Source organism: Sceloporus occidentalis, unplaced genomic scaffold (assembly GCF_023333645.1).
Source record: "Sceloporus occidentalis isolate IW3139 unplaced genomic scaffold, rSceOcc1.0.p SCAF_7, whole genome shotgun sequence".
Classification (NCBI taxonomy): Eukaryota; Metazoa; Chordata; class Lepidosauria; order Squamata; family Phrynosomatidae; genus Sceloporus; species Sceloporus occidentalis.
Genome location: NW_028316987.1, coordinates 85,882,782 through 85,897,592, shown reverse-complemented (window position 1 = coordinate 85,897,592; position 14,811 = coordinate 85,882,782). Strand labels below are relative to the sequence as shown.

At 37.6% G+C, this 14,811-nt stretch overlaps 1 protein-coding gene across 3 annotated transcripts in view; it reads right to left on the bottom strand.

Moving 5' to 3' along the window:
• Nucleotides 1-14,811, bottom strand: part of PTPRN2 (protein tyrosine phosphatase receptor type N2) — a 651,730-nt gene that overhangs the window by 79,928 nt on the left and 556,991 nt on the right. For all 3 annotated transcript variants that reach the window (XR_016281968.1, XM_089533554.1, XM_089533553.1), the window contains one exon: nt 2,439-2,633. Coding sequence is in view for 2 of the 3 variants with exons in the window: in XM_089533554.1 (XP_089389680.1) it covers nt 2,439-2,633 (195 nt within the window). In the remaining variant the exon portion in view is untranslated. The remainder of the gene's footprint in view (nt 1-2,438; nt 2,634-14,811) is intronic.

The window sequence follows — 14,811 nt, the reverse complement described above, 5'->3', positions numbered from 1 at the left end:
AATATGCATATGAAAGCTTGCACACACCCAAATGTAGGGCTACATTTTTGTACTAATAAGTGATACAAAGAGAGACAGAATTCTATGTTTGTAGTCAAATATATGAAAATATATGATCTGTGCACACATCTATAATTTTTTTGAATACTCTAATGTGTATACTGGCCATAATATACAAACAATAAAACTCCATCATGTTGAATATGTGTGTGTTTGTGTGTATGTGCTCCCTTCAGAGACCTTTTTCAAAATGTTGGAAATACTACCACCTGGCAAAACATAACCCGTTTCCCTTTCCATTTTACATTTTAACTGGCATTAAAGTAAACATCTTCAATTTTGACCTTCTTAAAAGAGCAGATATTTTTCTGCTCTTTGTCTTCCACAAAGACCAAGAGAAAGTAGAATAGAATTTTCCTGTATTATTGCTTTTTGTTTATTTTATGCTCACTAGGTTTTTCTCTCATACATACAGTCCTTTGCATTTCTGCTTCCCAAGGTGCTGTATCATTTCAACAGCCTTTCTTTGAACCCACACAACCTAATGCATAACACATGTTTGATAGCTTAAAAAAACCATCAGTTCACTCAAGGTTGAATGACACTAGCTGAATGCTGGATAATGAAACAGCGCTACTGTGTCCCTAACCAACTTTAAACCTAACAAACAAGCACAAACATGCAATGTGTCCCATACCAGGCTGGTTGTTTTGTGTTGAGTTAACACATCTTACACTATAATTCACTATTAACACTTTCAGCACATTTATCTGTCTTTATTCTATTAGATTTAATTTGAAGGACCAGCCATAAGGCTATTTTGGGTACAATAGATAAACTAAAAGCAATGGATTTTTCTTTGCCATTATTAGCAAACTAATTTCTTCTCTCATTTTTAACAAGAAAAATAATTAAGGTAGAAACAGGGCAACACAATTTTAGTGCTATGAAGAATCAAAAGAATTGCACATAACAAAAAGGTGATTCCATCCTTATGTTTTAGTATAATACCTGAACAGAATTTAAGATGATATTTAGTGAGAAAAGCTGTATTTAGATTCACCAGCTAGTTGTTAGTTTGGTTTTTTTTTTTAAAGTCAGTTTTATAGCTAAATAATTGACTTCAATCCAGAATGCAACTTTGCTTTTACTTTGCAGTTCCAGTTTGATGTGTGTGTGTGTGTGTGTGTGTGTATGACACTCAGTTTTAATAAACAGATAATTTTAAAAATAATCTGTCATGACAGAGGAGGCAAGAGATACCTTTTGCTTTTCAAAACTGGGGACAGGGAAGACAAAAATTATTAAAGTTTCTAGGAAAAAGCATGCTGACACAGATCAAGAAACCAATATCATAAAATATTTTCTAGCTTTTGGTCAGATATATAAATAGTTATGTTCAGACAGTGACAAAGACTTAAGCCTAGAACTTTTTCTATATCCATGCCAGGAGGCAACCATTCACCATGTTCAATCACAGCTGGGAAAAAATATATATTTAAGTTAAATGTTCCAGAATCTCCAAGGCTTTTGGGAACTGTGGCCCAAAAAGCAACTTTGCAAATTCTGCATACGATGCGGATTCCACATTCCTGATCACCTCTAGTAAAATAGCTTGTAATTGGCACATACAGGTTTATATAAAGCTGACTCTTTACAATATTTTATGCTAAGGCTCAAAAACTGAATTATTTATCCACTCCTGCTTCTCAGCATGTTTAAAGGAACTTTCATTTGCCAGTGAATAACAACAGCTAGAAACTGTACACATCCAGGAGTGAAAAAAAATGGAAAGAGGAAGAAAGTGGTACCTTTCTGTTCAGATATAAGCTGCAAGTATTAAGTCTCCCTTGCAAATACTTTTCATTTAATGACAGGCACTTCTAAATAAACATTTAAGCCCAAATCCAGGCTGTCCCAACAAAAACATACCCTCTGAAACAGTGGGATTTATATATGTGTAGGTGGAACTAGCAAATGGATTTAAGCTTTTGAGTTTAGAATGGACATACTAATTTTAAACCATTGGAGAGGAGGTAAAAAAGGAGGAAGACAAGGAGATGGAGAAAGAGAGGCATCATATTTATACCTGTTTATCAACTCATATTCAATCCAGTAGGAAAAAGTAGCCAAAGTTTTATTATACATTCGTAGCTCCCATTACATATATCATCAAAACTGATCTTAAATCAAATTAAAATTAATCTAAAATTAAAATGAACAATCAAGATTTTAACTCTTAAAAACCAACAAGAACCAAAACTAGATTTTAAGAATAAATTCAAATGGTAAGATTGGTAATATGAGAAACAAATATTTTGCCTTTCAAAGAGTTGGATGTTTTAAAAGTAATCAGAATGATATTTTAAAAACCCTCATGCATTAGAGTTCAGATGTGTCCCACTGTTCATTAAATTCACCCCATTTCAATGCCTTACCAGTATCATGTGACCTGTGGAGATGTCCATGTTAGATTGCACTGGTTCTTCACACCAGGATGAAGTACTACTTCGAGCAGTGGGACTTGGAATGGGTCCATCGCTGAACTGTGAAGATATGCTGTTAATACGAGAAGTATGCAGAGGCTCTGGGTGATCCGACGATTTTACTGCCATACGCTGACGGCACAGCTCCTAAGAGACGGACAAAGCATACAATTATAAACCAGCATTTAAACAATAATCTCTCAAGGCATGCCTTGAAACCTTATAGTCTTGATCCTAAATCCAAGACTCTACTCCTATTACAGGGCAGTCAGAGGAAACACACGTCTTGCATTTTCCTGTATTATAGGATTATAGCAAGTATTTGCAGCTCTGAAATGTTGCAATCTAAACTACTTTAAAGTTGTTGTTTCACACTTTTGTTTCCAACATACGGTGAACCTAAGGTGAACCTACCATGGGGTTTTCTGAGACTGAGAGTGTGTGACTTTCCCAAGGTCACCCAGTCTCCAAAGTCACAGTTCAGTGCTCAAACCACACAACATGCTGGCTCCTCGTTTACTGTATCTCATGTGAAATGTAATATTTCAAAATACTGTAAACAAATTAATTAAAAAGAAGAGTCTTTACATGGGATAGCTAATATACCTTATTATCATTGTGATTTTTAAATGGTTTTAACTTTCAAATTGTGCATACCTTATTTAACTATTGTGAATTTTTGAACTTTTTATTATAAGCATTTTTACGTTTATTTTTTGCTGTACTTTTAAAAAAATATGTTGGGAAAAAAGTGGGATATGTCAACAGGACAAAGTCTTTTTATGGTTTACAAATTACACACACACACACACACACACACACACACACACACACACACACACTATGATAACTACAAACTTTATATCCCAGAACACTGATTTCAAGCAAGATTTAAAATAAACTGTAGTAGAATTAGTTTACCATTCTAGTCTTCAGAGGAATAAATTTAGCAATCTCACTGCTCCAGTTCCTGAATTAGCAAATCCAGACAACTTCTGCATATTTTGAGAACAGTGAGCAACAGAAAAATGGAATTTTGCCCAAAATATATACAAATGAGAAAGCAAATAACATGCTACATTTTTGAAGCTGATTTTGGCTAATTTTTCTTAATTAAAATAATGCAAGCAATCACTTTACACTACAGTGTTTGTGCAAGCAAGTAATGCACAGCACTAACAAGTCAACAAAAATAGATTTGACATTACTATAGTTTTTAACTGGGGAAAAATACAAACCAAGCTGGGTGGGGGGAGCAAAGACAGATGTAGGCCTACACCATTTCCACAGTAATTAAACTTACTGTAGTTCAATGGTCTTAAAAGAGCAGCTAATTAGATTAAGCTGAATTTGAATATAAGTTGAATTTGAATTAAAAGATAATGTTCAAATGAATCTTAGCAAAATAATTTTTAAAGATGTGGCATGTTTGTATCTATTGTGATGTGACCTACTGCAAAACATGCTACAGTAATCCAAAACTGGAAACTCTGTTTATGATACGCTTTGGTGGTGCATTTGAGGCTACTATACATTTGTCATCTTCCTACACATGAGGTTTAGCTTTGGGCTAACAACAAACAGATTTGATTATTTGAGCTTCATTTTCAAGAAAAAGATGAACTGTAATGTAGATAAAAATGGTGTGAGCAAATTGCTTATTCCCATTCCACCCACATATGGTGCAAGAGTGGCAGTGCTCTTGAAAACAGGAACTCGAGCTGATCCAAATCTGTGTGATTTGGATATGACATGAGTGCACCTAAGCAAGCTGCTCACCCCCAGTAACTGGTCTCCAGCTGATATCATTTAATTTCCAGGTCTGCAATCATCTGAAGAAGTGGTTTCTCTAGCAGATTGTTATGAAAATAGCATATATTGGCAGCTAGGACCTTATGTAACCATTCCCATCTCTTCTGAAGTCCCAAAGCTCTCCATCTACCAAGAACAGCCATATAGCATCCGTGTTTATTAAAATTTCTGGTGTAGGAAAGCTGTCAGTTACCAGAGAATCTACTCATGGGGACTTCTATGAAAACTATTTATGGATAATTAGGGGACAGACATGCACAGACAGTTTCTTGACAAATATATGAGTAGAGGGGATCTTTTCTCCTCTGAAATAGTTGCAGACCCCTCTAAAATGGGACTAGACATCATGTAAGTAAGGAGTGGATAATGTGAGGCTATCAAGATTATGCTGAACTGCATTTCCGATCAACTCTAGCTAGCATAGTTACTGGTGTAGTCCAACAACACCTTGCAGGGCACAAGTTGCCTTCATCAATGTAAGCTATGGGAACTGTGGTAGGCATAATCATATATATCTGATTGGCACTCCTTGGCAGATTACTGAGAATTCTTTCAATATAGACTGTATCTACGTAAATTGAGAGTCCTCAAAATCATTTCATATTGTGGTTTTTATCCTAGACTAAGGTAGTGTGACGTTCATCCACTTTTTGATCAGTTTACCAGGGTGTTTCAACAGAAGACTCATCACACATTATCTATCAGATAAGATCCCAATCCAGTTTCCTTAATTACTGTGCTCATAAGTTCTCAACAGTTCTCTAGCTACATATGATATTGCACTTTAAAAAACAACTTTTTCCTCTCTGAATTTTAACCTTTATCAGAGAAAAATAATGACGACAGTTCTTTTTCATACAGAAAAATCAATGCCTTTCCCTACACAGAGCAAAGGTGTAGCACTCATACTGAAGACGAAGATATCAGCAGGTGTAGGGCAACTTTTAAAAATGGAAAATCCCTCTCTTGGCTTCAGATCCTCGGGGATAATAACCCCAGCACAAGCCAAAGTTACCAATCATGTTCACATACATAACTGTGTAAGTGAGCAAGGGGAGAGAAGGAAGAAAACTGATTATCCATGGCTCACAAGTCAAAACTCTGAACTGAAGCACTCTACACTGCAACATTTTGTTGGAGGTCCTGCTTCTGTCTTCTCTTGCCAAGATGTATAAAGGGGTATTTGCACAAGTTACTGAGCGTTTTTCTACTTTTTAGTAACTGTAACAAAATATAAAATACAACTATAAAACAGTCTTTAAAATGTAATGAAATGCACAACAGGCTATCCAAATAAGATACTGAGCCAACAAGGTGCCAAAGCAATCACCATGCTAAGCATGCCAGTCATACTTCTTTAAGGAAGTGTTCCATAACTAGGGTATCATGAAAAGAGATGGCTATCTCTGCGGCACTTCTCAAAACATAGTTAAACATTGTGCATTGGTTTTATCAACTGTCTACTTATGTCACCTATATATAGCAGAAATTCAGCCAGACCACATTGGGCTCCTTTAAATTAGGAAATTTATTGTCATCTCATTGCCCGATCAACAGTGAGGGGAAATCCAGTCTATCAAAGTTTACTGGACATCAGATCTGGTATACAGACACAGGGACAGGGACAGGGACAGAAGTTTAGATTGCTCTGTGATAGATGTTAGCAAAAGCCCATTGACTTTTCTGTTGCCAGAAGATGCATGCAGAATGCTATGCATTCTAAGTTCAAAGTTGGGTTGCAGTTCATCTCCATGGATTAACTTCAGAAAACATTTGAAGTCATGTATGAAATATCACTTAGAGATATTAGTAACTTACTACCAGTGTGGAATTTTGAAGGAGTCTTATTCTGACTTGAAGATGAAAAAAAATATGTGGTACCATCAGAATGTTTTTCAGAATGGACAAACAACTGACCGAATACCAAATGCAAGCTATATTTGTACAAGAAGTGAAGTTTATCCTACAAAATTACCACAATAAGATTTCACCGGACAGGTCCAATAATTGCTCCCCATTGTATAATTTGACAAGTATACTGAGGTGTGATAATTCTGTAGGCAGCTCGAATATTTGTTTAAGTTTCTGTATTTGTACATAACTTGCCTTGAGTCATAACCAGCTGACAGATGGTTTTCTAATATAGATTATTGATACTAACAGGTGGGGATGGAAGCATTTGAAATAATAATGCATATGAGGACAGTTCAATTTCTTGCTGAGAAGTTCACAAACAAGTTCAAAACAGCTGCTCCTATCTAAACTGAATTTCTGTGCATATTCAAGAAGGCAGAACCGGTTAGCTAGGAATAAAATAGGAAGGCTAGCCAAAGTTTACCAGGTGTACACTACCAACTAGACATACACCATTTTAAAAACAATATTTACCCACAGTGTCTATCTTTTCCCCTCCCTCCCTACTTTTGGAAGGTGTGTAAATGCTTCTTACTTCTAACTTAGGTTTCATAACCTCTCCCACTGCAGCACAACCAGAGAGTTGTATAATAACAGCTAAAAGCAACCTCATGTATCCTCCAAATGCATATGATGGAAGTAGACTTTAGTCTACGAAAGCTCATGCCGCCAACAATGCAACGGCTTGGGGGCGGTGTGGGGGAATGGCATTTAGAGGATGCATACCCGATGATGCCCCCAAGCTGGTGTCATGCTGTCCATCCACTCATACGGTGGGCAGTGTTGCGGCACTCTGGTGGCATAGCATTTATACACCGCACACATCAGGAGCAGCAAAAAGCCGGCACCGCAGTGGAACAGCGGTCCTTCTTCCACCTAAAAAGGAGTGGCATTTTACAGCTTCTTTTTGGGCCCGAAAAATGCTGGGTCGGGGTCATAGCATGAGGTTGCCGCAGCCCCAATCTGGCACTCAAAAAGACAGCATAAACCCACCCTTTTGGGCCGTCTGTACTGGCCTTCAGTCTCAAAGGTGCAATGAGATCTACTCCTCTATCACGCGAAAGCAAGGGATTCCTCGAGTGGCAATAGTTCCACTAGCATGGGTTAGTAACCTCTTGTTCCATCACTAGCAAGCCAATGTCCAGCTATAACAAACTGGAAAAGGTGCATTTCAGCATTTGTTAGAAACCAGTTGTTGTTGTTGTTGTTGTTGTTGTTATCCTGCCCCTCTATGTAACACTACCAGGGCGACTACAACTTTAAAACACACATTCCTGTATCCCAAAATCCCAACCCTCCTAAAATACAATTAAGCAATTTACAGTTTAAAACATGGCATAAAATAATAGATAAGAAGACAAGTTTTGCTTCAAACCAGTAGAAAGATAAAATGAGGAGTGTCCATATAGGAACACAATACAAAGCAAAATACCATGTTCCCATCAGGGTCAGTACAATCCAATATTTAGTAGTCTTGTTCATAAAAATTATATCTTGTCAGAGAAGCCTGACCTGAAAAAACAAACAAACAAAAAAGAGCAAACTCAAGGCCCAGCATATTTTTCCTGGCTTAATTTATATCAAAAATGCAATTTCTCTTCATTTAATGTTGACTCCCAGATGGCCAGTTGCACTTATGCAGAGCTCCAGCTGAAGGTTTCTGGTTGCTCAAAAATAAGCAATGTCACCTCTCATGCCTGCACAGACCAGAATCTGCAATGTTCCAGATAGATTATTTGGATCAAAAACTAGTTTAGGCATTTCAGTATCTCAGATGAAAAACAAATTGATGCTTTTCTCTGCTTCTCTATTTTGTTCACCACATAGGAGATCATAAAGGTCATAAGGCTGTGATGAAAGTACTAAAGCTGTAATGAAAGTCTTTTGGAGAAAGATGCCATAAAATGTGCAATGTACTACAAAGAGCATCCGCACAAACAAATTTTGCATCTAGCTTTGTGAATACAGTAGAAGTAGTCCAAGGAATTATCTGTTATAGTCCCAAAGGTCCCACTGTCTGTGGCAGTGCTATTTAAAGTGGTGGACCATCTACCAGTTCATGAGCTGTTGGTCCATGGTAAATTTCCAGAAGAGAAAAAAAGTGGTTGTAGGCAATGGGCACAAATACAATACTAGTCCCTGGTATATTGGAGAAGGGGGAATGGTTTCCCATTTCAGAGCCTCTGAGAAGCAATGGTCTATTACTTTTGATGCAGATTTAACATCCTTGTCTTAAAGCTACCCATTCACCAGACTCAATCCTCCAAAAATTTACTTGCAAAACCCTGGGTGTGTCTTAATCTGCTGATGTGTGGCCTGTAATAAATGAATGAAGATGCTCTTCTTTACCCAATGAGCTATAGCTTTGGTCACTGAATATTCAGTTCCACTTTAATACAAACACACACACCCCACTACCAGTTTCTTCATTCTCTCCTAGTTCACAGACAGGAAATCTGGCAGAAAGTTGTCCAACTCAAACACAACAATATCCTGTATGACATAATGTAATCTGTACGATTTGTATGTTCTTCTTCATTAGTAAGTTCAAATCCCACCATGATTTACAGTGAATGTAGAAATAAAATTCCTTGTTATTTTGACTTACTTAAAAGGTAACTTGAAGTTTATGGCTTTGTTTCACATTATATGGGAGCTGTTTCCTAATGGAAAGATGGCAATTAAATGCATGTTTAAGACATATTGTATACCATATATAATGGAATGCCACACCAATGTATGGTAAAGGCAACAATATCAAAATATTTAGAAAGACATAGACTATTATGGTACAACGTATAATTCTGAAAAAGAAAAATGTAAATCTCAAAACCTATTCAGACCGTAGACATTTTTAAAAGATATGAACAGAACTCTGCTCACTACCATTAAAAAGAAGGAGGGAAACTAGGGAGTATGAAGAAAACTAGCTTTGAAAAATCTGTATTTTCCCCATAAACTGGAATGATGAAAAGGGTTTCTGAATAATGAGTCAGTCTACACATTTGTCATGCAACACTAAAATGAAATGCAGTCCAGTCGTTGGCTCAAGATTAATATCTGTATTTGTTTAAATATGATAGCTTGTCTTCCTTGTTTCTTTGACATTCACAATTAACTGATGTGATAACATAAGTTAATGGTACACAGTTCACAAATTATAAGCAGGAAGTTAATCAGAACACTGTTCATGAGATTCAGGAGCAGAACAGAAACTCATTGGCGAGGCAATCAGTTGTAAGCCACTGCATCTAAAGTGTTATTCTTTTTCAGAAGGCAGCTAAGGCTTTCCTTAAGTCACAGAGAAAAACTGGATCAGCCACCCTCCCCTTTAATTTTAGAAACAAAATGGATGCATGTTCTGTATATTGCTCAAGTGCTTCTTCAGTTGAGCTCCTGCTGCTAACTCTCATGCATAGCCTAAGTTGTCTGCATTTATGACCTGTGTCAGCATAGGCAATATATGTATGCGTACACACACACATACAACACAACCCTCAGAAAGGGAATCTCATCATTGCTGTAAGCTGAGACCAGTTTGAATGTGCAGCCTCCATAACACTATACATGCCATCTCTTTCAGGATGTCCCTGTTCCATGACAGCAATGTGCTTTCGCTGCCACATGCTTTCACAGCAGATGACAGCCATCAAGTTATCATAAAAGTGTGGAGAAAAATGAGAGGAAAAATGCAAGGCGGAGGAGAGGAGGGGGAAATCTGTAGAAAGCAACCAGAAAGAGTTTAAGTGTCTAGTGTCTTTTTTTAAAAATCCCATTAAAACGACATGGTTTACTATAAAATATTTAATATCTGCTCTCCCTTACAAAGAAGGGGATGGTGTATAAACCAGGGTTTAAAAAATGAACTAAATTCTTCTTCTAATTAAGCTTCTCTTATATTCAAGACTGGGTTCCACATCAAAGAAACCTGTACTATATTTTCTTTATTAATAGATAAACCACAACACCAGAGTTTGAATTTCTTACAGCTCAACCAAGTTACTTAAGCCTAACAGTCTGATAGTTCAGCAGTTTGGCTTATATAGTATTTCTATAAAAATACTTCTGTAATTTCAGATTATTTACTCTAACACCTTGTTGTGTGAATCTTCTCCCCTCTCCCCACCTGCTGCCCACAAAAACAACTCAACATGACTGATAACAGTGGCATAAAACAGCAGCAGTTCCTCATATCCAAACCATTGAATCAATTGCTGAAAAGAGAAAAATAAATGAGATGTTGACACAGGTGTTTCACTACAGTACACACACACACACACACACACACACAGAGAGAAATACTATGAATTTAATAAATTACTAGCAAATGTGTTGCAGAAAAAAAGGAAAACAGAACATCTACAATCCCATTGTTGTTAATAATTTTTTTGCCTATTATAAAATATTATATACACCTTCCCCCATTAACAAATTCGATATTACCTCTTTCCTAAAGGACATTAAGATGCAAAAACTATCTGAATCACACAGGGAATTCTTATCTCAGAAAATAACCTTTAAAGAAATACAAGAAGTTATCTATAACCTAAAAAAACAAAACAAAACAAAACAAAACAGGAAAGCTCCTGGAGTGGATGGTCTTGATAGTCTATTTACAAAATGAATTAATGGTCTGGACACCAGGGTTTGATTCCCTGCTTGGCCATGCAGACCCACAGGATGACCACAGGTGTGTCACACATTCTGAGCCCCAGAAAAAAACCACTATGGTGCGTTACAGACCGCCCTAAAGTGGGCGGTCTGCCACCGCCGCCATTAGCTGCAGCGGGAAGCCCCAGTGGCCAGACCGCGAGGCTTCCGGCCGCAGTGAAAAAGGAGCCCTGAAATGGCGCTCCTTTTTGGCCCCCGGAAGTGGCACCGTGAAGCGTGAGGTGCGCACTCGCGGCGTCACTTCCGGTGTGCCACATCTGGATGCTGTGCGTCCAAGACGTAAAAATGGCAGCGCCCATGTGGATGGGCACTGACATTTAGGATGCGCTCCGCGCGTGTTGGGTACAGGGCCAGTTAGGAAGGGGCAACCCTTCCTAACCCTAGGATGCCCCTTCCTAATCCTAGGACGCGTGGAGTGCGTCCTAAATGGTGGTCTGTAACCCGCCTATATGTTCACCTTCGGGTTGCCATAAATCAGAAGCCTTTCCCCTCTCATCTTTGGAATCAACAATGTTGAAAAACCATTCACAGAAGGTATCTTACCCATATACATTTAAGGCACATTAATCATAATTTGAAGGGCAAATTATTGCTGGCAATAATACTAAATAATAATAATAATAATAATAATAATAATAATAATAATAATACTGTTGGCAAGGGTGAAGAGATATTGGTACACCTGTTCTTTGGTGAAGACATATTTTCTGAAATCAGTAAAATCAGGCAAGGCAGTTCCAGTGTCACCAGCAATTACTATTTTATCTCTCTTTCCCAAAGATCATAAACAGCTGTAAAACAAAAGTCTTATTATATTACTGGCAGCAAGATTTTAAATTGTATCAGTATGGAAAGATCTCGCTGATCTCATTATATCAGTGGCATACACATACCTGGAATATTGCACTTAGAATCATAGAATCATAGAGTTGGAAGAGACCATCCAGTCCAACCCCCTGCCATGCAGGAAATCTAAATCAAAGCATCATGGACAGATGGCCATCCAGCCTCTGTTTGAAGACCTCTAAGGAAGGAGACTCCATTATACTTCGAGGGAGTGTGTTCCACTGTCGAACAGCCCTTACTGTCAGGAAGTTCCTCCTAATGTTGAGGTGGAATCTCTTTTCCTGCAGTTTGCATCCATTGTTCCGTGTTCTAGTCTCTGGAGCAGCAGAAAACAAGTTTGCTCCCTCCTCAACATGACATCCCTTCAAATATTTAAACAGGGCTATCATATCACCCCTTAACCTTCTCTTATCCAGGCTAAACATCCCCAGCTCCCTATGTCTTTCCTCATAGGGCATGGTTTCCAGACCCTTCACCATTTTAGTCGCCCTCCTATGGAAAAACTAACAGCTACTTTTTATGGTAGTTGGTTTCCATATTTTTTTTTACTTTGTCAACAATAATTCTGATGTTGTTTGTCTTCCTAAGCAAATATAAAGACTTCCCAGCAAATGTTATCTTCTTTTATGGCATGTCCCATTCATTCCAGCTGTGCTTGCATAAGACACATTTGTGATAGTCATGCCAATCCTGCAGTTTTGCATGCTACTGTTCAGATACTACATACATACGGTACTACATTTTTATACTAATCTTCTTCCAAAGGTGTAAATAGGGAAGCACTTTTATCCTCACAACAAACCTGTGGGGTTATGTTTAGGTATGGAGAAGGATGCTTTGAAATCACCAAAGAGTTTAACGGGCATCTCTAGATTCCAATCTACTGGTAGGTCTTCCTGCTCTTTGCTGAATACTATAATCACCACTACACTAAATAAACAACCCTGGCTCTTTAGCCCTAGCACATTTGATACTAAGATGAAATTATACAAAAGCAGCTGTTTTAAAAAAGAAAATCCATAATGTTCACCAAGTTCTTGCCTAGCTGAACTCAATAGTCCTAGATGCCAATAGTAAAGGAATGCAGGATGACTATTTAAGATGTAGATTATCATTCTATCAGAAGAAACTAATTTTGAAATTTCCAAAGCATATTTCCTATCATCATGCTATTTAAAAAGACTGGATAAACATATAAATCTCCTCACAGTGAGAGAAAGAATAATTTTAATGGTTTGCAGCATATGACAAATGTGCATATATCAGACAAATGTTCACACATACATCAGATTATATTGGAAGGTATCACTTCATGCATTTTTACTGTCCATAAGAGCACATGTGAACATTGTGCGTTGCATGGAGTCATGAATAACCAAAATCCAACTGTGTTTAATAGCTCTAGCCTAAGTATTACTAAGTCTTGATCTAAACTGTTCCCCACAGTTTTCTACAAAGTAGTCTAATCAACCAAACCCACATGCAAAGGAAGTTTACTGAATTACTATTATGTATCAGGATAACATGCAACAGTTGTAAGTTTTTGCCTGACTCTTCTCAAGAGACTGAAGGATAGACTACCAGAAAGGAGCCTCAAATCTGATGGTTAATTCTTTGATTTTGAGGAACACATTCTTGTAACTGGAAATGATCTTACTCCATATCAGCCACTTGCCACCCCCCCCCCCAAACGTATCACTGGATGGTAGAAGTATTAATACACATTTATAAGGTCCAAGAACATAACCATAACAATAGAGGCAATTAATCATGCTGTTTCTAAAAACTGCATGCAGCACTCAAAGTTCTTGACAATAGTGAGACCCCAAGATATTCTCCAGGTAGAACATCAGCAGAAACTTGGACCATGAATTTGCTGATGGTTGGCCATCAGCCTAGGGCTCCTTCACTATCATTCACCAGAAGTTCCCAGTAACTGAAAGGGAAAGTAAGAATTTCCCATTTAGGAGATTTAATTATTTTTCTTTGCATCATCTTTGCTTGCTACTTAATACATTCTTTGGCTTCTAAACTCATCCATGTGCTTATTGCTTCATAATATTAAAAAGAACCTTAGTCTTTTGGCAAGACATCATGTCCATAAAGAAGAATGCAGAACCTTCTATTTAACTCTTTAGAAATGTGACCATTCAAGTCAAAAAGCTGAAGACAATTGGTAATGTCCATACGCTAATTCCATATTATTCCATTTAACTCCATTTTATACCTAAAGTCCAAAGAATGGAATGGAAAAGCACACATGATCCATCTAGCAAGCAAAATTGTATTAGATGTCTGGGACCAGCAGGACATTCCAGGTAGTCCCTGGCCTTCCTATTGCATCCATGCATACAGAAACAGAACTCTTGTAATCCAGAAAGAGTCCTATCCCACTAACTTCACACTTTTCAAGTTACTTGAAACTGTGTCAGGAATTTGAATCTAAGAGGCTCCCCACATGGAGACAAATCATTTAAGAACAAAATGAGCACAATGTGCCTGCAGTAAAGATATTTTAATCCTTGTATTGGATTGTACAGTGGTCACCATGCACTGTGCCACAAGAACCTGTTTAATGAATAACATCACAAGGGGGCAGCATAAGAATATTTATCCTCCCTCCCCCACATTTCCATACCTTAACTTTTAAATTTCAGTCAGTGCATTAATTCAAGATTTCCTCAGATTTGTAGTGTTCTTTGGTTGATAGATCTACTGGAAGTAATTGTGTTCTCTTCCCATCATCCCGCACATGCCCCAAATTATTGAAAAGTATTCAGACTTAATTGTAATATGGTTGCTTACCACTGTAAAGCAAAATGTTTTGTCCATCTAGTGTTTTTTATGTGTATAATTTTGTGAAATGGCAGCCACTTACAATCAAACCTCTGATGAGAGCCACTTACAATCAATCCTGGAACTAAATGAGAAAGAGAGAGCATGCCAAGTGGAGGAAGGAGGCAAGAAAGAAAAGAAATGGATGGTAACCTCCCTTACAAATCTACTTTTCTCACTCGGCTTCACTCTAGAATCAGTCTGAAGGACTCTAAGTTAGTAATGAACAAGAAGTTTATTCTGGTGC